At 44.0% G+C, this 27,854-nt stretch overlaps 1 protein-coding gene across 50 annotated transcripts in view; it reads left to right on the top strand.

Annotated features, from left to right (window-relative positions):
• WNK3 (WNK lysine deficient protein kinase 3) overlaps nt 1–27,854 on the top strand; it is an 83,819-nt gene that overhangs the window by 27,413 nt on the left and 28,552 nt on the right. For 5 of the 50 annotated variants that reach the window (XM_083718098.1, XM_083718087.1, XM_083718054.1 and 2 more), the window contains 13 exons: nt 1,963–2,183; nt 4,545–4,702; nt 6,450–6,538; nt 7,516–7,735; nt 10,255–10,543; nt 12,856–13,049; nt 13,913–14,065; nt 16,281–19,076; nt 22,303–22,361; nt 23,820–23,967; nt 25,312–25,428; nt 27,182–27,331; nt 27,430–27,481. In XM_083718098.1, the coding sequence (XP_083574224.1) occupies nt 1,963–2,183; nt 4,545–4,702; nt 6,450–6,538; nt 7,516–7,735; nt 10,255–10,543; nt 12,856–13,049; nt 13,913–14,065; nt 16,281–19,076; nt 22,303–22,361; nt 23,820–23,967; nt 25,312–25,428; nt 27,182–27,331; nt 27,430–27,481 (4,646 nt within the window). The remainder of the gene's footprint in view (nt 1–1,962; nt 2,184–4,544; nt 4,703–6,449; nt 6,539–7,515; nt 7,736–10,254; nt 10,544–12,855; nt 13,050–13,912; nt 14,066–16,280; nt 19,077–22,302; nt 22,362–23,819; nt 23,968–25,311; nt 25,429–27,181; nt 27,332–27,429; nt 27,482–27,854) is intronic. The other 45 variants (XM_083718074.1, XM_083718100.1, XM_083718083.1 and 42 more) reach the window with 44 other exon arrangements.

Here is a 27,854-nt window from a genome sequence, read left to right as displayed (position 1 = left end):
AAAATGTATTTTCACACCTGCTGGGACTGTTTTCACCCACTCCCCCATTATGTGGTTGTATCGTAGACCAGACACATCAAAGTTCAGACACTTGGCACCAGAGCTGTGCCATATATGGCATATATGGGATATATGTAAATATCTTGCTACCCAACTGCGGCATGGTGGTTTGCTGATTAATCTGTGTGGTTGAAATCTGCTTCATGTCAGTATGGTGCACTAAACAGTGTTGACTTTGAATATGAGGCAATCAGAATCAGTAAAGCCACAAGACTCATTGGTTGGCCTTGAGTAAACCCTTATATGATAGGTGGAATAAAAGAAACAAAAACTGAATACAAATAAGCCTTTTAAAGTTCTATAGAAATTATAACCAGTGTAGTTAGCATTGATGGTTAAGTTTTCTTTGGGGTGGGATGGGGGTAGAAATAGGAGAGTGTACTGAGAAGTCTCTTGAGTCAGTGTTCCATGGCAGCAGTGAAGATCAACTAAATTGCAAAATTGCTGCAATTAACTGATTTTTAGGGATTACTGATTTCAAGCTGGCAGATCATATACGTTATGTGAGTTGGTTATAATCAGGAAAGAAAGAAAATGTGCTGGGATTTTTGTACTGGGGCTGAGAAAGCATTTCTGACTATGTAGAAATTCTGTGTAAAAGAATATTATGGAATACACAATGTAACAAGAAAGATGGAATGTATGACTGAGGGATGGAAGCCTATTCTGTAATTTTCGTCTAATCCTTCTCTAATTTCTACCACTACTTTCCCACCCCCAGGGGTAGAAAACTGTTCAGCAAAAATTAAGGCTGTTAAGATAAATTTAAAATGTCAAATAACTTCATTTTTACATTGATGCTACTACTTGAATTTATAAGTCCCCCCCCAAAAGAGAACTTGTGAGTTTACCTGTGTGAAATTTCAAATTTATGGTGGGTCTCCCTTGTGAAAAGGCCTATAGCTCATCAATAAGTTACTGTATGAGATGTATAAATCAATGGGCCTTCTGTTAAGCTCCAAGAGAACTGAATGGCTCAGGATGTAACAATCAAAGGCACAATTTGTAATAGAAGCAAAAACCAAGAATGCTGCTGATAGCTAGAGAACAAACGAAATTAAATCATGCTTAATAGATTTCAAAGGCATGGGAGACCTTTTCAATTGGAACTGAAAATGTCATAAAGTGGGTGCTTGTCAACTATGTATAGCTGGGCAGGGAATTCCAAAGTCTAGGTGCCACAGCAGAAAAGGTCCTGACTCGAGTAGCCACCCACCTTCCTTCTGAGCTGGGGTAGGAGTGAGGGGAGGGCCCTGGAAGCAGGGCCTGCAGATGATGATAATGCAGAGGTGGATTTACATGTGAGGGAGCAGATAGTCCACCAAAAACTCCAGTTTTTGTTTGTAAGCACAGATTTCTGCATGTAAGCACTGTATTAATACAATAACACCTGCATGTCCAAATTAATAATTGGGCAGTCAAATGATGGATCACTTGAGATTTCCACAAGACAGTGGTGCCATAGGTCAGTGTCTGGTTGTTGGTGGGTCATGCCCATTCAGGGACAGCTGTTGACAGGATTCCTGCATTACAGGAGGTTGGATTATATGACCCTTGGGGTCCCTTCAGACTCTACAATTCTATTATTCTAAGGCCCACATATAGCACATTAGATAAGATTGTTATAAACAGTTGAGACAGATTTCCTTGTAGTATGCTGACTCCCTCTTTATCTTTTGGTATTCTAACCCAGTGATTATTTTTCATTTATGGAACCCTTGCTCATAAATGATATCCTGCAGAACCCAAACGTCACAAAAACTTATTAATATTATTGGAATATTACTCAGAATCACTGAAGTGTCAGTGTAAAATTCCACAAAAACTTGATTGAAAGCACTATGCAAATTGATTAACTTGATGGTGTGGTTAACATCTGCGGTGTGGTGTTCTCTCTCATAGGTACTTAAAGCGTTTCAAAGTCATGAAGCCAAAGGTGTTAAGGAGCTGGTGCCGACAGATCTTGAAAGGGCTGCATTTTCTGCACACAAGGACCCCTCCTATAATCCACCGTGATTTGAAATGTGACAACATCTTCATCACGGGGCCCACTGGTTCAGTGAAGATTGGTGATCTGGGACTGGCCACCTTAATGCGCACATCGTTCGCTAAGAGTGTCATTGGTGAATATAGTGTGTTTGTGTACTCCACTGGAGAGTCACTTGTGGTGTGTCTCTCTTTGTCCTCAGTAGAGACTGGAACCTGCAATTGTATCTAAGCAGTGCTACTGCTATAGCGCATAAAGAGTTCAAGATCAGGCTTCCTAAAGTCTGCCTCTTGACTTGTTCCAGTGTAATGTTTCTGATCCACTGGAAGATTTTGACCATGAATGAAAAACATTTCTAAAACACTCCAGTGTAATGGTTTTAGGTCCTAAATTCAGTACCCAAATTCTGCTGCCTCATAACTGAAATCTAGAGATTGAAGGGTGGACCCTAATACATGAGCTGCCATATTATGGTTACTCATCTGCATGAATTCATTCAAGGGCCATTTGCTAGGTTGAAGCCTCTTGGCTTGTTCACACAAATCAAAGGCAGCTAACAAAAGTTTGAATACATGTGAAACATAAATCCAAACAAATAACAAGACTAAGCACACTAATAACAGAGTCCTTAGTAAAGGTAAAGGTAAAGGTACCCCTGCCCGCACGGGCCAGTCGTGACCGACTCTAGGGTTGTGCGCTCATCTCACTTAAGAGGCCAGGAGCCGGCACCGTCCAAAGACACTTCCGGGTCACGTGGCCAGCATGACGAAGCTCCACTGGCGAGCCAGCACCAGCGCCACACACGGAAACGCCGTTTACCTTCCCGCTATAAAGCGGTACCTATTTATCTACTTGCACTTAGGGGTGCTTTTGAACGGCTAGGTGGGCAGGAGCTGGGACCGAACGACGGGAGCTCACCCGGCCGCGGGGATTCGAACCACCGACCATACGATCAGCAAGTCCTAGGCACTGAGGTTTTACCCACAGCGCCACCCGCATCCCATAACAGAGCCCTTAACCATGATTCAATTGGCGTAGTCCCCAAAGGTCCGTACTGTGAAACATAGGAAGGAACATAGGAAACTGCTATACTGAGTCAGACCATTGTTCCATCTTTCTCAGTGTTGTCTACACTGACTGGCAGTCGCTTTCCTGCATTTCAGAAAGAAATCTTTCCCAGTCATTCCTGGAGATACTAGGGATTGAATCTAGGGCCTTCTGCATTCAAACCAGATGCTCTACCATTGAACTTTGATCCTTCACCATAGATGGAGCCACCTGGGCCTTGCTATGTAGGGTATTCCAAAGTAAGGAGTGAAAGAATTCTGTTTCTAAGTACTTGCTCATCAAATGCCTAATTCAAATGCTAGAGGTTCTGATAGAATAGAAGTCTGATTGTTTCTTTTTATTTTATTCTCCTTGGGGTTTTTCAGGAAGTCAGAATATGCAGAATTAGGGTAGACAGGAGGGATCTGCAGCAAATTTTTCTAGGCAGTCATATTGTCTTTTGGGATGTTCTATTCCATCTTTCTCCTGTAATTTTTTGGTCCCTCCTTCTAATGGTCAGTTAGCATTCTATGTCAACTGAGTACAGTGTACTTGGTTGTTACTGAATTAATTTCACCTCCTCATATATTTTTGTTATTAGGTTTTTTTATTGTTTTCCATACTTGCTGTTTCCCCACAGCTAGTATCTCCCTCTTTTGTGTGAAATGCAGCAGTTTGGCTATCTAAGGATCCACATTCAGAGATTACGTTTGCTATTTTGTATTGTTACAAAAGTTGGGTGCCTCTCCCTCTCTCTGCTGAGCAGTAGCAAGAGTCCATAGGATTCCAGGCACTCACCTAGGGTCTGTGTTCCTTTGGAGAATTGAGACACGGCGGGGACTGTCGTAGCTTTAAGACATATTCACCTATTTACAGCTTCAGTCTGCATGGAGGGAGTCCAGATCTTACACCATGGTCATTTCAGGAGGGGCTTGTCCCCCACAGCAGTGCAGCCATGGAATCTAAGGCATATCTCCCAGCCAGCCTTCAGCCTGCCTGCCCAAGATGGATCCCCGTCTTTCTTCCTCCTTCTTCCCGGAACAGCTTGCTAAAGACTCCCTTTTCCTGTCTCTTCAAACACACACCCCATCACCTTGGCAACATCTATCTCCCCAGGCCAATGGACTCTTCTCAGATAGCCCATCAACCCATTTTGCCATGTTAACAGATTAGCTCTTTGCCAGGCTTGCCAGGCTGGTTTGCATAAGCCAGTCCAGGGATTCCTTGTCTGGCACAGTTCTGCAGCTTGTACTTTCATACATATCCCCGTTAATCGAAATCCTACCATTTATTAATTTCTAGGGTTTAGGGGAGTCCCCCCCCACCAAATCTATAACAGTATATAGGATGCTACTGCATGGAAAGCAGCAGCACTTGCAAAATGCTTGTTGGTGGACTGCAGCAGTCCAAAATGTGGAAAAACGTTGGCTTCTTTTTACTTTTTCTCCAGGAACTCCTGAATTTATGGCTCCTGAGATGTATGAAGAACATTATGATGAGTCTGTTGATGTCTATGCTTTTGGAATGTGTATGCTGGAGATGGCGACCTCTGAATACCCATATTCTGAATGCCAAAACGCAGCTCAAATCTACCGAAAAGTCACCAGTGTAGGTGTAAATGTAACTTCTTTGTTAGGGTAAACTTGTATATTGGGAGCTTAAGGCAACTAAGCCAATTATTCAGAACTAATGCTAGTCCTGTTGCCCTGCAAAGCAGCTGCTAAACTTAGCCTGGACTTATCTAGACATTGCTGAGTTTTTTCTAGAGTGACTGATAGTTTCAGGTGTGTCATCTGCAGAAGAGGTTTAACTACTGTTTGGTGTTCAGATGGCACAATATGCAAGGGTAAGCTTGCTTATTTTAGGCCAAAAATTGAATGGATGGTTCCTTAACCAAACTTTGTCTATTTATTTATTTAATTTCTATGCCACTCTTCACCTGAGGATCACAGGGCAGTTAACAATATTGAGCTGCATAAGTGTCAATCCCTGCATAATCTTTTCCTCCCAGCTTCATAGTCAGACTGGCAACTCAAATGATGTGTTCATTCAGACATCAAAAATAGCTTCCATGCATTTATTCTCTGGCTAATGTGTGTGGCTTGTTCTGTAGCTGTAATGAACTAGTTACACTGAAGGTCGGTGCAGTGTGTGTGTGTGTGTGTGTGTGTGTGTGTGTGTGTGTGAAAACAGATCAGAAGAGAAGGATTTTGTGGAAGTATTTAATAGCAAAATCACAAGGATTCTGTCTGTCATTGCCAAAGGTGCTCCCTCAAGTTACCAGTAGTTGCAGTTTTCACACTTTACCATATTATGGTATTTTCCCACTTGGCAATAAAGGTTGGCCAGGACTAGGTCAAAACACAATGATGGGACAGAAGGAAAATCCAAATGATACTCTCTTTCTACTAATTAACATGGATGCAATTTATTGAGAAGTTGTCTTGTGCAAACTGTATTGTCATGAACAGGAGCTACTGTGCTTTTGCACAGCTTTTTATTTCTACAGTGCTTTGCTCTTCCTGGCGAATTGTGCCTTGTGGGCCTGAGCTCTCATTTCCCCCTCTGCTGCCTGTAATGGCATCCAAAAACCAAACATTTGAAGCAGCTGCTTCACTTTGTCTCATGGTAGGGGAGCTGCTTCTGGGTATTGCCTAATGTAGTTTTTTTATATGTACATTCAGAGTACAATATTATTTTAGCATACTAGCCAGAGTACTCAGATAGTTTTGATGATATTTATGTTTCTCCATGATGAAACTGATACTTTCCTTGATTGTACACTACATTATAATTTCCAGGAGTTGAGGATACATCCTGGAAAGACACTTTAGAGGTATAGAAGACAAAGATTCTCAGCTTTGTGACAAAAACATTTTGCAGGACACTTGTGTGTTCTGTGTCCTCAAAGAAAGCAACATTGGGGTGTAGCTTATTCTTTATTAGGTTAAGTTTCATGCACAGGAGAGAAAAGTTCTTATTTCTGGCTGAGAATGGCCAGATAAGGGTAAGAAGAGATTAGTCAAATGAATTAGAATGATTTTTGACCCCTTTCACAAGGCATATTATATAAAGCCTGGATATCCAGCTTGATTTTGTTTAGAAGCAAAAGCAGGGATTTTAAGAAAAGGAGAATGGCTGCAGTTTGCAAGTAATTTGGGTGGTATTCACTGTGACTTATTTCCAAGTGAATGTCTTCAGGATAAGGGTTTATATGGTTAAGATCTACTGTACTAACTTAGGTTGCTTGGAAGAGTAGTTGGGGATTTTCCATAATTCTGTGTAGCGGCAATGGAGAGAACTCCTGCTGGGTATTATCTATTAACATCACTTCTATTCATCACTTCTTTCCTAGGGCATTAAACCTGCCAGTTTTAACAAGGTTATTGATCCAGAAGTGAAAGAGATCATTGAAGGTTGCATTCGACAAAACAAATCTGAAAGGTGAGCAGGTCTATTTTATTGTGCTCTTCCTCACTCCAAGTTGTGCACCCTAAATTTAAGGGGTGGTCATTGTGAGTTTAACTAGGGAGTTGCTGGTACAGGCAACAAAAAACCTGATTAAGCAAAACATTCCAGCTTTGCATAGTGCTTTTAAGCACCTGCATAATGCCTTTCGAAGAAAACTGGGAAGCTTTTACTGTTTCACTTTCTCTCCCCTCCCTGCAACAGTATGGTCTTGAGTGAAGAGAAATTAAGGTGTCTGCTTGATTTCCCCTGAAATACTGCTAAGTGCTTAAACTGTAGAACAGTGCCCATGTGGTGCGTATAGCAAGATGTTGATGCAGTTCTGTCTCAGAGAAGCTTGTATCTGTCTTTAATTGGATCTTTAAAACTTTTTGTTTAGTAATGCTGGCTGTCCAATTTTATTGTTTTTAAATGCGGTTTGTCAGTTTTTAAGCAATTGTTCTTGTTTTTAAATTTTGTTTGTTTTTTGTGTGCTGAATAGGTGAGTTATAAACTTATTGGATAAATAAATGTAACACCTATCACAGAAGTCCCTCAGGGAACTTTAATATGGGATGAAAGCAACCCACCAGTTGTCAGTTATACCACTGGTGTGGGTAGGGCCAGATTTAGGTTTGATGAGGCCCTAAGCTACTGATGGGGCCCTTTATATGTTCAGCTGTCCTTTGTCAACAACAAATTGTCACTGTTTTTTGTGTTGAATATATGCTATATGGTAATTTTATGGACCTAACAGGTCCATACACAACACAAAACACTGTTGCTGTATGTAAGTTGTTTTTTTGTTTTTTTTGTTTTTGTTTTGGAAATGTACATCCCGTTCTCCCCCCCCCCCTTTAAATTTCCCAAGGGAGTGGGACCCTAAGCTATAGCATGTTTAGCTTATATGTAAATCCAGCACTGGGTGTGGGTATCATAAGACACTCTGTGATTGCCCATTATTTTGTTGCCAGGTTATCCATCAAAGACCTTTTGAATCATGCCTTCTTTGCTGAGGACACTGGACTTAGAGTGGAACTGGCAGAGGATGATGACGGACTGAATTCTTCCCTGGCTTTGAGACTTTGGGTAGAGGATCCCAAGAAGCTGAAAGGCAAGCACAAAGATAATGAAGCCCTTGAGTTCAGCTTCAACTTGGAAACAGATGTCCCAGAGGAGGTGGCTTGTGAAATGGTATGTATTACCATTGCTTCCCTTACCTTTTTTCTTTCTGAGTTGACAGCATCTCCAGCCGCTTCTTATTTGCTAAATTCCAAACATGGGGTTTACTGAACCATTTCTTTTATTCCCACTTTTACACTTTCCTTTAGAGAGTGTTGCATTTTTATTCTTTATTTCTTTGCTACGCTTTTATGTTGCCCAGTCACTGATGCTTTCTGGGCAGTTTATAAGAAAGTTAAAACCATAAAACAAGACTATTGCCATGGGCAGCATAGAACCAAACGTTTTCCGTAGGGGTAAATCTTGACTTCTTTGTTGCACACGGTTCAAAGATTTGGTTTACAAGGAGAAATATTTTTGCAACCCAGTCCTACAGAGGATGACACAGAAGCAAATGTTTAGGAACGTCTCCCTGAGAACTAGGCTAGGCTAGAACTTTCTCCATGGAGCCAAGCTACAAGTTAAGTGGGAGTTCTGTGCCTGGAACTCCCCACCATTTCTTAAAAAGAAACCGCACAGGAGCAAAGGGGTATAACAACCCATCTCCATTCCATGGCCTTGATCCAAAACTCTCTCTCCACCCATCTACCCAGCTGCTTTTCAAGAAACAAAAAAAGTCTGTGGGGGGAAAGTGGGGTTCCAGTCACAGAACTCCCACTTAACTTTAGCTTAATAGTGCACTCCACCCTGCTCAGAGCTGCAAGTTTAGTTTTCTGTGTGCAGGGAGACATTTGGACAGGTAGTAGTGCATTTTACGTACAAGGCATAAGGTCACCTAAGGACTGGTCAGCTTCTTGCCAATGGGTAAGCATGATTTCTGAAGCTGTGGTTTTATACTCATTTACAGTATGTGAACCGTAAGCCAGCCAAGAGCTGATGAAATTTTTGCATTAGTGTAAACAAGTCTCTTTCTCCCTCCTTTCCTCTTACGGTTTTGTTTCATTTATTCTCCTTTGCCCAAGTTATCTGTTTAGACTGCAGATTCTTCATTCTGCCTCACTGTTGCCTTGGTTTTGTTTTCACAAAACATTTGGCTACACAGCAACCTGACAAGTAACAGCTGATGGCTAATGATACTGCAAGGAGTCATAGCAGTGCATCTGCTCATATGTATATGTGCACAATTGACTCCTGCTTAAGCATCACCCACCAGCCAGCTATGAAGTCTCCTAAATTGTTGTTTCAAGATGCTTTGTTCTGTGTCTTATGAATGGCTCTGTGATGTTGTGCTCTAAAGCTGTTGTTTGGGTCTATTTTCCCTTTATTTTTCAACTAGGTTTGGATGTGACTTTGCTAACAGTTGGTAGCTAAGAACCTCCCCTTTGACGGTTCCATTTTAATGCAACACCTGTGCTTGATTTCCTTGTCTTTTAAACTGGATCACTACTTGAAAATATAACTGTACGTCCCATCAGTAGAAATCTGTCATGGATAATTCAAGGATTTAGCAAGAGCCACTTGTTACGTGACTGTTTTCATAATAATTCCTTTTCTGGAGTAGGATGGACAGTATTGTGGTTATATTTATCTTGTTCTAATTAACTTGTTCTAATCAAGTAACATAAATATCAGAGGTGGGGAATATCTGGCCCATGAGCCAAATGTGGCCCACTAGGCCTCTCTCTCCATCCCTTGAGATTCCCCTAGGCCGTGCCCCTCACTGGCACGGCCTTGGACCTTACTTAAGTGTTCTTGCTTGCTTGGAATGTGTCCTTGAGCTGCAATGATGTCTCTTGTTTTCTGGAGAGGTGTGGCTTTTACATGCCTAGAACATAGTGTACTATCCAAAAGTAAGAGACAGATCTGTTGCTCTGTCCACTTTTGCTTCTGTCTCTACCCATTTTCATCACAGTATATTAATGTTGAAGACAGTCACATATGTACTAATTAGTATTGATCCAGCCAATGTACTTGACCTTAACCCATAGCCAAAGTGTAGCAGCACTTGAATTTGTGGGTCTGTATCTTGCTTGCTGGACGCGGGTGGCGCTGTGGGTAAAACCTCAGTGTCTAGGACTTGCCGATCATATGGTCAGTGGTTTGAATCCCCGCGGCGGGGTGAGCTCCCGTCGTTCGGTCCCAGCTCCTGCCCACCTAGCAGTTTGAAAGCACTCTTAAGTGCAAGTAGATAAATAGGTACCACTTTATAGCGGGAAGATAAACGGCGTTTCCGTGTGCTGCGCTGGTGCAGGCTCACCAGAGCAGCTTCGTCACGCTGGCCACGTGACCCGGAAGTGTCTCCGGACAGCACTGGCCCCCGGCCTCTTAAGCGAGATGGGCGCGCAACCCGAGTCAGTCACGACTGGCCTGTACGGGCAGGGGTACCTTTACCTTTTTATCTTGCTTGCTGTATTGTTTGGCGCTCCATACAATAGGTCCAAGATTGATCTAGTATGTGGTCAATGCAAGTTCTGTTGTAATGGAACCCTGAGTTAATGTGAAATTACAGAAAAGCATTGCTAAACACTGATGGATACCAGTTCAGAGGAGCAGAGTTATACTTAATAGAACCGTTCTTTTTTGATGTCCAGGTGAAGTCAGGATTCTTCCACGAAAGTGATTCTAAAGCTGTGGCTAAGTCCATCCGGGATCGTGTCTCCCTAATCAAGAAGACAAGGGAGCGGAGGCAGGTGGGCTACCTGGAGGAGAGAAGAGACTCTCAAAGCAAGCTGCCAAGTGGGCTACCATTACTCCAGCCACAGGGCTCATCATTCACCACTCCTTCCCAACAGAGCAGGACGGAGTGCGAGGAAACAGAGGTGGACCAACATGTCCGACAGCAAATCCTTCAACAAATGCAGCACAGCTCCTCCATTGCTGGTAATGAGCAACCAAAGGCAGCCTGTCCTCCCAAATGCTATCCTGAACTAAGGTTATAAAGAGTGAATCAGAGCATCATTTTGTTCATCCAGATGCATCTCCACAAGGCATTTATTAAACTCCTGGCACTTTTCTGCTTTATTGGAGGTCAATTAGCATGTAAACTGTGACATGTATCTGTGGCAGTTGCCCACAGTTTGAATTGTTGGCTAATATCATGTACATCGGTCTTTACCAATCTGATGCCCTCCAGATGTTTTGGACTAGAACTCCCATTAGATGTTTTGGGCTGAATCTCCAATCAGCCTCAGCCAGCACAGCCATGATGATCTGATGAGAGTTTTCTAATGGACAACCCTTTTGCTCACAACCATTTGCCTACTCAAAATTGCTGCTCAGCCCAGATTCTTTCTCCTTTACTGATACAAAGACTAGTACCATTTTTTTTTCTCAAGAGGGAAAAGCAGCTTGGGGGTAGCCAAGTTGTGTGGCCATTTTGAGCCTTTTCCTCCTCTTCTACACTGCAACTCTTCACACAGCATAGAGCCACCTGCTTGCAGCCACTTTGCCCAATAAAAGAACATCTGAGGTCAGCAGCTACCCATGATGTTGCTCCCTGTTCAATTGATAGACGTGCCACACTGGAGTAGTGAAATTAGAACAGCAGGTTGATTGTACCTCCATGGCACTGTTGGCCAGGCAGAGCCACAAATGAAGCAACTGATTAAAAAAGTGTAGAATATGAATACCATTTGCTGGGTATCCTAAGTGGGGAGAGTTCTCTTGAACTCAGGTCCTGCTTGCGGGCTTCCCATAGGCATCTGGTTGGCCACTGTGAGAAAAGGATTCTGGACAAGATGAGCATTTGGCCTGATCCAGCAGGGTTTTTAAAAAACATTTTTTCAAATGTAGTAGTAGTAGTAGTAGTAGTAGTAGTAGTTGCTTACCCACCCTTCACTTTAAGGTCCCAGGCAGGTTATAACAATTAAAACGTAACATTAAAACAAGAGGGTCAAAACTAAGTACAATTCCAGTTACTGTACAATAAGACATTTGATTATTCCCAACCCAGAGTAATGTTCCATTACAAATCAGACCTTATTTGGTGTTCTGTTTCCTCGTCACCATTTGTTTGGCATAAACATGTGATAATATTGTTTGGTTCCTTCACAAACCGCTCCATAAGTGTTGAATATTTCTGATAAGGATGCTGGCTTAAAGGTCAGGAGTTTGTCCTTGCCAAAGAGCATATAGTTCCCAAAACAAGGCATGGTCATGGATTGGTGTCATTGGCAGAGCTGAGAAGAATTCAATGAAAAAGCCTTTGTTGCCTGATCAAAAGGCCCAGATTTCAGAATTTACATGGAATGCAAGTTTGCCATGTTTATGTCTGCATAGGATTATGTTCTGAGAAGTAGCTTTATCCTCTTTTGTTTTCACAACCATCTTGTGAAGTAGGTTAGGTTATGGGAGCCTAAACCACTGAAGCTCATGGGCTTTGTAGGTCTGTGAACCCTAGTTTAAGCTCAGCACTCTATCCACTCTATCCACTGCTCCAGACTGGCTCCTAGTAGAAGCAGGAGATAATATTCCAAAGAGGTTTGGGGCATATGTACCTGAAGCATACAGTTCAGTGGCAGAGTACCTGGTTTGCATGCATAATATTCCAGGTTCAAGCCATGGCATCTCCACATAGACCTGGATTCTCATTCTTGTCTGAAATTCTGGAGAGTTTCTGCTAGCAAGTATAGACAACATAGACCAAACTGAATGCAGTGGACCAGTGTTCTTACTTGATTTAAAGCAGTTTCCTGTGTTCCATGTAGAAAACTTACTGATGCCAGCTTAAAAGCATAGGGTTGATTTTTATTTTTTTTAAAGATTGGATCACCCTTCCTTGCCCTCAACTAGAATGCAGGCTTGCATTTTCTTGTATTCTTTTCTCAAGTAAATATTTGATCCTTGTAGATGAGGCATTTGTAGACAGCTCCTGTTATGCCCCTTGAATTCAGTGTAGCACTATAGCAGTTGTTCCATCAGCTTTTCATCTTACCAGACAGAAAGATGTCTCCTCTCCTAGCCCCATACAGTGTTCCCAATTTTGGGAGGTGGGGTGTGGAGGGAGGAGAAGGGTGGGAAAGCTTCATTGTACTAGTGGACATCCTTTTGTGGGATTCCACCAGTGGGGCCTGTTCATTAAGTCCAAGTGGTTTGTCTGCATGAGGCAGTGATAGGGAGAAGGATGGGAATTGTTATGGATTCCTCTGAAACAGCTTATCTTTTGTCCTTTCCCTCCTCTTACACTGACGCAGCTGACAGTTTATCTGAGAGAGGAGCAGGTTCAGTTATACTTTCGGATGCCTCCAGCCAACATAGCCTGGCTTTCTCCTCGGAACAGATTATGGGCCCCCAGCAGGCCCCCAATCTTTCACAAGCTGAAAACAGTGTTCAAGGACACATCTATGCTTCCCAGCAGCTGGTGGGACATTACCAGTCGATGGCAGGGGTAAGTGACCTATCATTTTCTTAAATATGGTAAGAGAACTGCTTGTATCGAGTTTCTGGAAATGTTGTCATGACTGTGCTAGTCTTAGAGAAGGAATAAAATAAGATAGCTAAGGCAGTATCTCTTATTCAGTCGGCCTCTGTTGATTCAGGATACACAGAATTGAGAGCTGTGCAGAATTCTCTGACAATTATAAAACTTCCTGAGCTTAATGGTAGGATATAAGTTAAAAGGATATAAACAACATTTACTTGTATGGATTTTTCAGATAGAGGGGCATTAAACAAAATGGTGATTTCCCATCATTCTACCTTCCTTTTGCTCTCTGTGTATAGATCAGGCCTTTGTCTTTTTTTAAAAATATAGAAGTCAACCGTTTAAAGGTCCTAGGTTTCTCTAGTCTATACATGTACATTAAGATAGCCTAAGATGGGAGGAGTCCTGAACTTGTTCCACCATGTGTATCCAGAGGCACCCTTTATCATCCATTGAGTTTGCCTTTTCGTAGAATTATAGAATTGTAGAGTTGGAAGGGATCCCAAGGGATGCCTTGGAGGAGGAATGTTTTCCTAAGAATGGTAGTGAAAGGTGTAAGAGATGTGTGGGGGCCCTTCCATACATTCTCTTAAGCTGTTGGATTCTGCAGTAATGTAAGTAATGTTACAACAGTGTTTTGTGTGGCTCACCAATGGTATAGGTTCACAATCTCTGCTGTGGGTAACATGTCTCAGGATGATGTATCATTTCCCCAGGAGAATATGTTGCCGGAGAATGCAGGCAGGGCAGCTGAGACCAGGAGAGCTGAAGCACAGGCAATCAATTAGTTTTTCTATGAACGGTCCATTTAATTATCTTTTTGTTAGGTGCAACAACAGCCAGCTAATGTGGCCCACCACAGCGCTTTACCACTAATCCAGAGTCAGCCTTCAACCCTACCCACCCACAGCTTGGCCCCCCCTGTGGTTCCTCAAGCCCAGGCGTCTCCTGTTGCACTTCAGCAGTTCACACCGAGGCTGGTAAGGGCTTCCAGGGATAGTCCGACTGACCTGATGGTCCTTTCAAACCGTCATTAAAATAGCATCTCACAAGGGCATCTTGGACTCTGAGCCATACGCCTACAAGGGACTTCACACCATGACGAGAGCAGGCAGTCACATAAAGTGGGAGATAACGTAGCAGGCGTTCTTGTTGTTGAAAAAGAAATCTGTCCGGATGATGTGTGCCGCTATGGAGAAGTTGCATGGGGCAAATGCGCAGCCTCTGGGTTGTGGTGGGGGGAACACCCCCCAAATGACATCAAATGTTGATCAGGTGATGGAGTTTGCTTCACAAGTCGAAGTTAAACTGCACATTGCAACATGTCCGTATGTAACACAAGCCTGATGGTCATTTCTTCACTGCAAAGGATTCTCAAGAGGGGGCAATTTGCAATGAAGAAATGACAGGGGAAAAAGAGTGTCACTTTTCTTCTGAAACTTTTACTTCAATCTCCTCCCCCCCCCCCAGGGGATTTCACAGACATTTTTTCTGAAATAAACTTGGTCTGAAAAACTGGCAGAAGAAAAGTGCTTGGCGAGGGAAGGGTTAAACATCCTCCACCCCGCTGCTTCTGTTCATACTGTCTTGTCTTATGAACACTGTGCAGTGGAAGAGGAGACACTGATCTAATGTTTCACCTGCTTGCATTTTAACAGGGGGTTTGGTCTTAAGTGCATCACAAAATGATACCTAGTAGGTGCCATGGCACTCCGGCACCCATACCCCATTCAGTGGTCACAATAACAAGAACATAGGAACATATGGAAGCTGCCTTATGCAGAGTCAGGTCATTGTTCCCTCCATCTCAGTAGTGTACATGGCGGCTCTCCAGAGTTTCAGGTGGGTGTCTCTCTTAACTCTACCTGGAGATGACAGAGGTTGAACTGAGGACCTTCTTCTGTATGCAGAGGAGATGCTCTGCCTCTGGGTTGTGTCCCTGTTCTGTCAGCATCAGGAGCAGTGGTGGTGGTGCAAACATTTTCATGTACAGAGTATTGCTCTTTTATCACAAAAGTATACATTACATGCAAATGTGTGCAATGGTATGCTGAACTAACTGCTTTAGGAGGGATAAGTGGCAGAAGAAAGACATTGCTCAATCCTTTCTCTACCCATTGCTTTCATACATTTGTAGGTAAAGGTAGCTTAGCTCTGAACACTTGGAAACTGATATCTCTGCAACAAGTTGTGTGCAGCAAGTGGAGAAACGCACGTTGCATAAAAATTAATTGTGCAGAAAGGCTCTTGCACAAGGCTGGGGAATCAGCTCGATAGGGGGGGCCGTGGTGGTTTGGTCATGGTGGACCTCACAAGGTGCCATACTTTATTTACAAAAGCACTGCTTTGGGAGAGGATGGAAGAACTCCACATTCCAGCAACAAGAAGTGATTCTTGCCTCTGAGGAGTTCTCACACTTGAGATACATTAGTCACAATTAACCCCAAAATGGTCGCTTTTGTAAATAAATTATACCATTTACTTTACCATCTTGTGGAAAAACCACTTTGTAATTTTTGGGTGTGTCTGGAATTGATGCTGTCCTCCTTTTCTTAAGGCAGCTGCCTGAGCAGGCATGCTTTACTCTGAATATCTGATCCCGTGACAGAGTTGTAGGCGTTTTTATATGATGCAGTGGAGGCTGAAGCTTGAATGAAAAATTATGAGCTCTGTTTTAAGCAGAACTGAATGCACGCTAGGAAATGCTTGTAGAATGAAGCAGTGGCAGTCGGCTCCCTGTAGAATGTACCGTATTCATAGAATGGACCAACCTTCATGAAAAATACCGGTAGTTCTTCCTCAGGCACCCTAAACATAAGAATTCAATCCATCATCCCACTCCTTCATTCTAGTTGGAACATAGCTAAGTTAAATACTGGCTGTCCAGCTACTGAAATACTTTTGAAATTGCAAAGAAGTGTTAGTGGTTCTTTGCTACCCTTCATATAGCTTACAGATAAGGTGCTTATTTTGGAGCACTGAAAGTGTGTTGCCAAGGTGATGGAATTTTACAAGCGGCTGTTTATTAACTTATACAAAATCCCTTGAATGTTGATGTTCCTTCTACAAGTTCTTTTCGTTATAGTCTTCTCAGAGTGATTCCTCTGTTGGTGGTGATGGTGAGGTTCCTTATAGTAAGATTTGGAGAGAGGACGATCAATTTAACCACTTTTTAAAATATCTTCTTCTCACCAGGCTCCAGATGCACAGGTATCCTACAGTGCAGAAGGGCACACATTGGATGGATCCATCATGGGAGTCCCCCAGCAGATCTTGACAGCCACTTCCCCTCAGACTATCCCTGCACCACAGATGGTGAACCAACACCTGCCAGCTAACATACCGTTGACCTCTGCTGCTAGAATCGGTAGTCAGGCTCCAGCTGCTGCAGGATCAATGGAACTGGAGCATGCTTCTGCCAGCTTTGTGCCTGCTGGTCATTCACCTGTGCTACAGGGGCAGCCTTCAGTTCAGTTTATCAACAATATGCCAAGTTTAGCACAGGCTCTTCCTAACCCTTCAGCTCTGCCGTCAGTTCCACAGGGAGTTACATCCATTCAACAACCCCAGCAAGTACCCCAGCAGGTGGCACCCATGCAGCAGCCCCAGCAAATTGTTCAGCAGGTGGCACCTACACAGCAGGCTCCTCAACACATGGTGTCAACGCAGCAGGTTCCCCAGCAGGTGGCACCCATGCAGCAGCCCCAGCAGGTGGGATCCATGCAGCAGCCCCAGCAAGTTCCCCAGCAGGTGGCACCCATGCAGCAGCCCCAGCAGGTGGCATCCATGCAGCAGCCCCAGCAAGTTCCCCAGCAGGTGGCACCCATGCAGCAGCCCCAGCAGGTGGCACCCATGCAGCAGCCCCAGCAGGTGGCATCCATGCAGCAGCCCCAGCAAGTTCCCCAGCAGGTGGCACCCATGCAGCAGACCCAACAGGTGGCACCCATGCAGCAGCCCCAGCAGGTTCCCCAGCAGGTGGCATCCATGCAGCAGCCCCAGCAAGTTCCCCAGCAGGTGACAATGCAGCAAGTTCCCCAGCAGGTGGCATCCATGCAGCCGCCCCAGCAAGTTCCCCAGCAGGCGATGTCCATGCAGCAGCCTCAGCAAGTGGCACCCATGCAGCAGCCCCAGCAAGTTTCCCAGCAGGTGGCACCCATGCAGCAGACCCAGCAAGTTTCCCAGCAGGTGGCACCCATGCAGCAGACCCAGCAAGTTTCCCAGCAGGTGGCACCCATGCAGCAGACCCAGCAAGTTTCCCAGCAGGTGGCACCCATGCAGCAGACCCAGCAGGTTCCCCAGCACGCAATGCCCATGCAGCAGCCCCAGCATGTTCCTCAGCAAGCAACATCCATGCAGTCCCAGCACGTTCCTCAGCAGTTGGTGGCTATGCAACAGCCCCAGCAAGTTCCCCAGCAGGTGGCTCCCATGCAGCAGCCCCAGCAAATGGCCTGTATTCAACAGCTTCAACAGGCAGCAGTAATGCAGCAGTCTCAGCATATTCCCCCACAAGTGGGCTCCATTCAGCAATCTCCACAAATTCCCCAGCAGGTTGGTTCCATTCAGCAGTCCCAGCAGGTTGTGCCAGTACATCAGGTCTCTGCCATGCCACAGCCGATTCAACTTCCACAGTGCCCGCAGTATCCCACGCTGCCCCTCGATGCTTCAGCACAGCCTTCCCTGGTGCAGCAAGAGCAGCAAGCTATTCAGATGCACCAATCCACAGATCAACATCCTTGTGTAAGGCAACAGATGTTATACCACCTGCCTCTACAGCAGCAGAAACAAGAGCAGTTTCTTTTCCAGGGCAGCTCTACAGAGCAGTTGGCAGCTGTCACTCAGCAAGTTGTAGAAAAGCCACAGCAGGCCGAGCTCTCGGGTTCAACTCCAGAGCAGGTGGCTTATCCCATCCAGTACCACCTGCAAGCCCCAGAACAGCTAATATATCAAACGCAGCCCCCCCACCAGCTCCCAGCTTCAGAGCAGCTGACACCTCAAGTGCAGCCCACCAACCAGCTCCAGGCACCAGAGCAAGCACCATGTCAGATGCGTGTTGCTTACACAATGCAAGGCTCTGATCAGCCTCCGTGCACAGAGCAACTGGTCTATGCAGTCCCTGGAGTGTATCCAGGACAGCCCTTGGACCAACCAACATATCCAATGCAGTCTTTTTACCAAGGACAGGCAGCTTTCGTAACCCAACCAGCGCCATATCTAATTCCGCCTCCAGAGATCCAGCAGGCTCACTTAGCAGTACAGGTTGCAGATCAACGAAGTTTTGCCATGCGCTCTCCTGAGAAATCGTTATATACGGTGCAGGATAGTGGCGCTGGCTGCATGGAGCAGCAGGTTTGCCTAGGGCAACCAGTGGAGGCCCATGCTTATCCCCCCGAGCAGCTCCAGCCTGAGCCATCAACATATCTGATCCAGCAGGATTCCGGCATAGGGCACCAGCAGCTGCAGCCTCCTCAGGCGGGACACAAGTTTGCAGAAGGCCAACAGCCAGGATCGCAGACCCCTTTTGTCCCATCTCAGCCATCTTTTATCCCACAAATGCAGCCACAGGCTCCCTATCAAGAGTTCAACCAGCATTCTATTCCTCAGCCCCTCAACGCCACAGTCCCACAGTCTGCCCCAAACGCACCACAGACTGTGTCTTCCATGCCAGAACAGTCAGAGCCAGCTCATGCAAGGCAACAGCCGCCAGAACTGCCTGGGCACCTGCATGGTCCTAGCCTCCTCCAGCAACCTCCAGCATTTCAGCCAGCTGATAATAACCAACCATTTACAGCTTCCTCAGTACAGTCAGCATATGTGCAGCAGCAGCAGCTGCCAATGTGCCAGGGGTCCATGTTGCCTGCAGAGCCAGTGGTCCAGAAGCAGTTCCCTTCAACAAGTTCTGGAGCAGCAGCAGCAGCCCTGAACCAGCAAGCATCACTTAGCGCAGGGACACAGCCACACCAAGAACATGTTCAAGGACAAGACATTTCACAGGTATATCATTCTTTTTTTAAAAAAATATTGTTTCCTAGGATTCCCGCCCCCTTCAACAGAAAAGAGAGTCACAACAAAGTGGCTAAGTATTTTGACTTTTTAATGGTGATTGCATACTTCAGGGCCAAACTGGACGAGATGTTCCATGCTTCTGTATCTGGCCATCAGGTCATGCACCTCCACACTGGCCTGGCTTGTTGAGTGTGTTTGCGGGGCTGCAAAGCGCCTTTGAGCTGTGGTACGATCATGGATTGGCTGGATGCAGAGGAATGGTGGGAGGCACCAGCCGAGGAACCCCCCCCCCAAGGGAAGAGGGCTCAGAGCCAGGGCCTTGGTGGTGGGTGGACAGAGAGAGAAGAGGGTGAAGCAGAAGAGGTAACAGGGTTTCGTGAGAAGGGAGAGACTGTGGCAGAGAGCAGTTCAGAGGTAGAGACAGAAACGGGCTGGGGAGGAATGGGGCCAGAAGGCAATGGGGCTGGCTGCGGAAGAAGCCAGAGAGTCTCCCCCTCCCGGTGCGACCAGCTCCTCTCCCTGCTGGTCTCCTAGAACACGCAGAGAAATCAAGAGGGCAGGGCAGAGCCGGGTAGTGCGCAGACACCGCCTGAGGCTGAGTGAGAAAGACCCTGGAGAGGAAGAGTCCCAGTGGACCCTTGGAAGGCAGGCATCTTCAGCCCTCACAACTGCTTCATCGGGGCAAGACCTCGAAAGAGTTGCCAAGACCGACAGGCCGGACTTGTGGTTTGTTTCCTTCAAAGCCTCCATTGATTTATTGTTTTGTTGCTGCCCTACACCTGACTCCAGCCCTGACAGATGTACCCCTTGCTTCCTGAATGAAAAGTGGAGAGGTGTGGGTTGAAACCCAGAGTATAGCCTCCTGTGTATCAAGGCAAGAGTTGCATCTGTTGCTCTGCCCACTTTTGCCCATCCCACTTCTGGCACACAGGCCCTGGAAGGCAGCCCAGGAGGAAATGCAGCTCTCTGGCAGAAAAAGCTTTCTCTCCCCTACACAGTCCCCACAGCTTAGGTTTGTTTAGCATGGGATGGTGGTGACATTTTCTTCCGCGCAAACAAGACTCAGCCAGAAACTCTTGTTCTTTCAAGAGGGTGCAGAGTTAACCAAAAGTGTTTCCTGTTTTGTGTTTAATTTCTTGCTAATCAGATTTGTGTGCTTCTAATCTGCTTCACAAGTGGTATTTTTGACAACTGGCAGGCATAGCCTTCCATGAGTGCTACGTGCAAGACTGGATTTAAACAATGGAAAAATTGTTCTAGTCCAGTAGCCCTGTCAGGAAAAAGAGGTCAACCCTAGTCCCTCCTTTCTTTGTCTATGGTCACACCTCTGCCAAACTAATGGTTGCCTTGTAGCTCTGTCAGCAGAGCATGAGACTCTTAATCTCGAGGTTGTGCCCCACATTTGGCAAAAGATTCCTGCATTGCAGGGGGTTGGACTAGATGACCCTCGTGGTCCCAATTCTATGATTCTATGATTTTCTTCCTGCTTCATCTTAGCTGGCCCTGCTTTGTCCAGCCACACTATCTTTCAGCCAGCAGTGTTCATCCAGCATTCTTCTTCACCCCTTTCCTGCCCATTTAATACAGCTTTGACTGCCTTGTTTCAATAGTCCTCTCCTTTTGTCGGTCACTTTCTTCCTTAATTCCCTGTCTCTTTTCCTCTGCTTCTACCATCTGCTGTTCTTTTAGGTTTCTGTGACTGCTTCCACACTGGACATGTACTGCTTCCTTACTCATGCAAGATGGCATGAACAAAACATTGTCCTCTCACTTTTTCCCTGTTCCACTTCCTTTTTTATGAGCTTAGAAAACACAACTTTTCCTCAACTTTTTTCGTAGCTGCATACAGTACATTCCCTGGGCATTGGTGGGCTACTGTGCTGTTATTCTGGCCTATAGTGACCTGTATAGATTGTTCCACCCCTTTTCTAGATTGCTGTAGCTACTTTTTCTTTCTCTGGTTTGTTTCTCCTCTCTAGGAATTAGTTCTATCAGTTTGACCTTTCTCTTTCCCAAAAGTGTTGCACTCTTTCTCCCACTCCTTCTTACATTGCAGCAATGGGGCGACATGATAAGGAGTACCGTGAAGGAGGAGGTAGTCTTCGCTCCCCCCTGGTCCCAATGACCCCCCTCTCAGTAACTGGAGTTGGGAAAAGAGGACTCAGAACCTGGCTGCAGAACAAAGTGTTAGGGTCTGCCTTCAAGAAGTGTGGAGGCTGAATTGCTCTTCAACTGTCACCTGAAAGCAGAACCAAAATGATGAGGGATTGCTAAATCATCCATACCTGGAAGCACCTTTTATCTCTGTTCATTGCAGGCTCTTTCCCATTCTTTTGGCTACCTGAGCCTCTTGTTCCTTAGCTTCATCATCTCCTGAGACCTCTTCTTCCTCATCTTGCATACCGTGACAAGATAGCTCTTAGGGTTAGCACACAGTTTCAGTTCTAGACAACCTGATTTCTCATTTCTGAGGAGAAACTATCTGAGCATCCCCTGTTGCCTATTTTGTGTTCTCAGCACTTTCCTTGTTGCAGTTGTGTCTGTGGATAAAGGTTTCTCCATTCTCCTGCATATCTAATCATGCCACCAATGTCATTTGTAGCTATTTGTGACACCTTCAAACTGTGTACTGGATTATAGACTGTAATCTAGTGATCTAGCACAATGCTGTGTCTATTCCATAAAAAGGAAAAATGTTGTGGATAAACTAGGTTTAACCTCCTTAGAATGTTTTATCCTTTCTGCTGTGCATGCAAGAGGTGTTCATTCTAATGATCTTTAGAGATTGTATGTCTTTAACTGTAGAGTAACTTGCCTCAGCTTTCCACTCTAATGACTTTTATTTTCACTTTTTCTCCTGGGATTGCAAATAGCAAGCATACATTTCTGAGACTGTAAATATTTTCCTAACTATGGATGGGAAATATTTTCAAAGCAAATGCAAAGCTTGGAATAGAATCTCCAGAGCTAGATATTATTCAAGGTTATCTTTAGAACTGGTGCTGAATGCTGCTAGAAGAAGAAGAAGGGGGGGGGGGGGGGCAGATCCGGGTCCTGAGGATGTCAGCCTGGAAAAGTATGATTGTGTTTCATTTCAAGCACACAAATTGTTTGCATTTTGTGTAATTACTTAATTTGCTTAGTATCGCTGCATCCAAGTGAGGATGGCAAATGCAGAACCAACATAATTAATTTTCTCCCTCCCTATTTCTAGGCTTCCATCTTGGTACCAGAACAACAGCCATCGGTTCAAAAGCAGGATTTTGTTCAAGGGTGAGTCTGCTCCAAGGTTAATTTTTTTGGCCTGGTGGAAGGCAGGAATGCTAAGTGCATGGAGATCAAAACTAGTGAACATCTCCATTTTCTATACAGAGAAGACAAGCTCAAGGCTTGCAGAGGGGTGGGAAGGGGGGAGTTCACTTCAACCAGAAGAAAGCTGGCAGAGTTGTGGTAGGAAGAAACATTATTGAAGCATATGTACCCAAAGATAGGAACTCTCATCATTCTCTCCCTGCTAAGAACTTCAGTTAAATTTAGGGAAGTAAATGCTTAGGATAACTGTTAGGAATTTTCTGATCAAAGCAGTAGTGTGCTAGAAAGTTAATTTATGGATTTCACTGGAAGACTTTAGGTTTGGGATTCCCAGAATTTGCCAGTCCTCAATGCCAGTGCCAAACCTTTTGCCAAATGAGATGTGAACTAAATGGCACCTTCCCTAGCCCCACCTCACAGACTAAGGTCACCAGTTGAAAAGCAGTTGCTACATCCATCTCTCCCTCCTCCCCAGTCATGTTACCACCCACTTGCTGCAGGGTCCAGCCCTATGCCTTATTACCCTAAGGTGAGGACTAGTCCTGGTCCTCCCCATAACCCCCCTTCTGTACATCTGCAAAGGTGCCATCTATCCATTAGCTTTCTCTGCATACCACCCCAAGAACCACTAAGACAAAGTAAAGAGAACAATAGTAAGAAAATGTTTGTGAAGTGCTCTTCCTGAGTGTTTGCAGTACTTTAGAAGACACTGCGTACACAACTACGAAGTTGTGTGGGAGCCAGTTCTCCATGGCTTCGCTACTTCCATTTTTTTGTAGTAACCTTGAGTTCAGTAATCTGGGCCTTTCTCACCTGATCATTGCCTAGAAGACAGCAGATGGAAGGGTGGGCATTGTTGGTCCCATCTATGTGGCACTGGGATGTTGAACATGACCACAGTGGCCTAGAAAGAAGTCAGGGAAATCCCGCTGCCCCACAGATAGGGTAATGTATACAATAGGAGGACCATCAACAGCCCTGTAAGCTAAGCTAATATTCTCCCCATTACAGATGCGGTGTGTCTGTCTCTCTCTGTGTAGTTGAGACTGGGAGAAATGTGGTTTGTCCAAGGCACCCATGTGAATTTCACCCATGTGAATTTAAGTGTTTAACAACATCAATGGTAATGTGACAAAATAAATGCATATACCATAGACAGCAATGTCTGCATATGGTACCTAGCCACCTTCAACTCACTTAAAAAGTAGTGTTTGCCAGCCCTACTTTGATCTATTTCCCTATTCAAATATTGAGTACGTTTGCTGCTGTAAGATAATGCAAGCCCTCATTTGGGCTAGTTGATAAAAGGAAAACAAAAATTTACTTAAATTAATGTTCAGAAGTTACAGAGAGCTTCCCCTCAGAAGTGTCTCGGTGTGCTCCTTCTAAGAGTGATCACCTCTTTTCCTATCTTTTAAGACCGATCCCTGATGTAGCCATTCAGAAGGAAGGTGCCAATGGATGTGACCTTCCAAGTGGAAATGGCAAACAAGACAAAAGCAAGCAACGGAGAGCTTCATGTGCCCGAACAGAGAAGGGAACCAAATTTCAGCTCACTGTGATGCAGGTATGTATGTTTTAACAATCTAAGCTAAACCATGTATAGCTCCAGAATAGAAGTCAATTGAATAACATCTGTCTGGAAAATATATCTGAGGTTGTTTATCTGGGCTCTACTACCACCGTTGTACAAATTCCCATTTGCAAGCAATGCTTTAATGACTATAAATTCTGTAACTATGTGTGGAATTCAATTGGAGTATGTGTCCAGAGAATGAGATCCACTAATGCAATGAGACTTTTCCACCGTCTCCTTACCCTGAATGACCCCAAACCTTTTCTGGGTTTCCCCCCAACCCCCCAGAGCAGATTTTAATGGTGCAGGAGGGTGCACAGGGGTAGGAGAGGATGGAAAGTTCCCTTCTACGGGGACTCCTCATTCTGCACATGCAACAACTTAGTTGAATCCTGCCCTGGGACTCCAGATAATCATTTGTTTTTCTGGTTAATATATGTTAAGAAGAAGCCCTTTGGCTCAGTCAATTCTTATATTCACAGATCATATTTCAGGGAGCACCTCAATATGGGGAAACAGAATAGCAAGTTGTTCTTTTAACACCATCTTTGAGCAGAAGAGCACTTTAATAACTTCTATAATCTCAGATTTGCCTAGAATCAGTCTTTGTGGATGGTAAATTGTGGGATGAATTTTGAGACGTGCAAAATGGACTGATTAAAACAATTGATTTATCCAATGTTGTACACAATTAATGTTTCTACTCTGGTTTGTGTGTCCGCTGTCAGAGATAGCAGATGACTTCACAGTTTTTGTGTATCTTTTTAGCTTAAGTTTATTCTTGCAGCTTCACAAGATCAGAAAGGAATGGGTTCAGATCAGTTGCTTTTAAAACAACACAATGTGTGAACAGGATCTAGAATCCATTCCAAATGTTATTGAAGGCAAGTATTTGGAATCAGGTCATAACTGGAGGGAAAAAATTGAATATAGTTTTTGGGTGAAGAAGTATATTTTCAAGCCTCCAGAAAATGCTTATAAAGTCTTTTGATGAAATATTTGAAACTGAGGTCACTGAATCCCAAAGACCAAGTGCTGGCATTTTCAACAGATGCCCGATTCTACAGAAATGAATTGTTTCTCTATTCATTACCTTACTATAGGACAACATATAATATGTACATAATTATCTATTTAAAACAACAACAAAGATAATATGTAGTGTTAAACCTTTTTAGTTATTGGTGCTTTGCCACTTCAGCCTTTGGACAAGTGCTGTCATTTTACAGGATTGGTGTCACACCAGTCAGGTAGAGGTCATCTTTGTTTGCTAAGAATTGGAGAAGAAGAGGCAGGTTCTGACTCTAATTACTCAATTCCCCCCCCTTCAATCAGGTGTCAACATCGGGGGACAACACGGTGGAGTGCCAGCTTGAGACTCATAACAACAAGATGGTCACATTTAAATTTGATGTTGATGGAGATGCTCCGGAAGACATTGCTGACTACATGGCAAGTTTCATAGAGCCTGCTTTCCGCTAGAGATTTCTTGTTCAAATGCTTGGGTTGCTCGGGACAATGTGCAATAGACTTGTGTCTTGTTCATAGCATTTCTCAAGATATGGAAACCCCTGAGGTCTAACCTTAGTCTTCCACTTGACATGCCCTTGACTTGCACAGATTATTTTGAGAACTAACTTTGAGAGGCCTTGGGGCAAGATCCTAAAAATGGGGCTGCTAGAGGAATCAATGAAAACTGGGCTTGGAGGTTTGACTAAACTCAGCCTCCCAGGCACTGTCACCTTTGGAAACGTTTGAACTAACCTTCTAAGTTATTATTTCAGGTTTGCTGCAGACTCCTGCAGGACCATCTGTTGTTCCTTGGGTTAATAAGATTCAAAATGGTGTTTTAGCCCTAAACATTAGAAAATCGGAGGGGGGGGGGAGTGTAGGTTGGATAAATTCATTTAATTCAATGGAAGAAGGTCTTGCCTCCTTATAGACACTCCCCCCCTTTTCCTATTTCCTTCATTGCACAAGTTGTGTTTTTATATCTCGTTTATAATTTTATCCATTTCATTCACTTCTGAATTTTTAATTTTTCTTTGACTTTATCATCAAAAGCTCCTTGTATTAAACATATTATTTTGTTGTTAATGTTTGTTTTTCTCTCGTGTGTATTGTCTGCTTTTGTTGTTCAGTAAATTTTATTTTTTTAAAAAAATAAGCGGCCAAAGACTTTGACAATAGTACACATTTCTTCTTTAGACATAAAATTTGCTGCCTGATCTTTGAATTGGGGTAGGGGGTTTGTATAGCCCCACTCAAGGTGTTGTGGATTACAAATCCCATCAAGCCTGATCCTTTATCACTGGCCATGCAAGATGGGTCTAATGGAGTTGTGGCTTCCATATCTCATCAGTTCGAGGCAGCATGGCCAGTGATCAAGAATACTGGGAGCTGTAAACCAACAGCATATGAAAGGTCACAGACTCCACATCCCTGATTTAGTGGGACTCATTTCCAGGTATGTATGATAGGATTAAAACCTTAGATTAATACTACAGAAAATACTGAATGGAGGACATTGATCTCCTATGAGGATGTGGTGCAGGGGCTTGTAGTTTCAAGCTAGTTTGACACCTGATGAAGGAGCACACCTGGAACTATGTAGGTGTGGATTTGATCATTCCTTGGATGGAGACCCCATGTAAGAATGGGGTGTTTGTTGAAGACTTGGATCCCCCTGCTTACATACAGTCGTGATTTCTAGTACTATGCAGGGGTGTGGAGTGAGAGTAGACTTTATCCTTTTTGTAGATGGCAGGCATCACTCAGACATCATTCCATTGGATGCACTGAGGCTAAATCCCACCCAGGGAGCCATTGGGTGCTTCTAGGGGTGAGGCCAGGACCTGTGAGCAGATTTTGAGGGAAACTTTCTTCCTGTGGTTGGCTTCTGGATTATAATTAGGTCTGGCCCCTGATTTTGGCATTTTGCAAAATAATATGTTTAGAAAAAGGAATACTTAAGTATAGCGATACCATTTTAGAATGAGTATGTTTCTTCCTTATTACTGGGGAAACTTGAGATGGCTTCTTGCTACATAGACACTGGCACAATTTCAATTGTTTTGGCTATATATGAGTTTTCCTTCAGCCAAACAATATTATTCATTTGGAAAGCTAAGATTTCTCTGATTGTATAAAATGTGATAGAAGATGCATTTACATCTTCTACCCTGTTTTTTCCTTCCCATGTTAGGTTGAAGATGACTTTGTGTTGGAAAATGAGAAAGAGAAATTTGTTGATGAACTGAAGGCTATTGTTTGCCAGGCCCAGGACATCATCCGCAGTCTTCCAGTTGAAGAGCGAACTACTGGCACAGAGTCTACACCTTCTGATCTTACCCAAGTAAGTTATGTTTGTTTAGTGATACCACTTTTCTGGGAAAGTGTGTGCTTGTATTGGGAAATTCCCTTTTTATATTTATCTATTCATTTTTAATTCAGACAGGATCTTCTGAACAAGTTCAGATAAACCCAGCATCTACTCAAACTGGCAGTAAGTAACTATTTTAAAACATTTAACATTGAAGGTCAAACAAAAAAACAAAACAAAACCACCCTCCTTAAAGGTGAAAGTGATGAAAATAGTGGATATTTTGGCAGGAACTAAAGCAGATTTGTTCCTTGTCAGTTAGGCTGCCTTTCGTCTCTCAAATCTTCTTATGGTAGATCACGTCTTAGGTGGAGTCATCTTGGCACATATAATTGATTCTCTGCAATGGTCCTGATAACTGTATGGGAAGATTCTAAAGATTTTGAGTGACATTATTCAAGGCTGAAATAAGACATTTAGAAATCTTCTATCAATTAAGCAGTATATACATTTAAAATAAATAATAAACAAGTTCTTAATGAGTATAGCCAAATTG

Source organism: Podarcis gaigeae (assembly GCF_964106915.1).
Source record: "Podarcis gaigeae genome assembly, chromosome: 17".
In the NCBI taxonomy this organism is placed as follows: Eukaryota; Metazoa; Chordata; class Lepidosauria; order Squamata; family Lacertidae; genus Podarcis; species Podarcis gaigeae.
The sequence above is the reverse complement of the archived record's forward strand: the minus strand, read 5'-3'. Positions and strand labels throughout refer to the sequence as shown.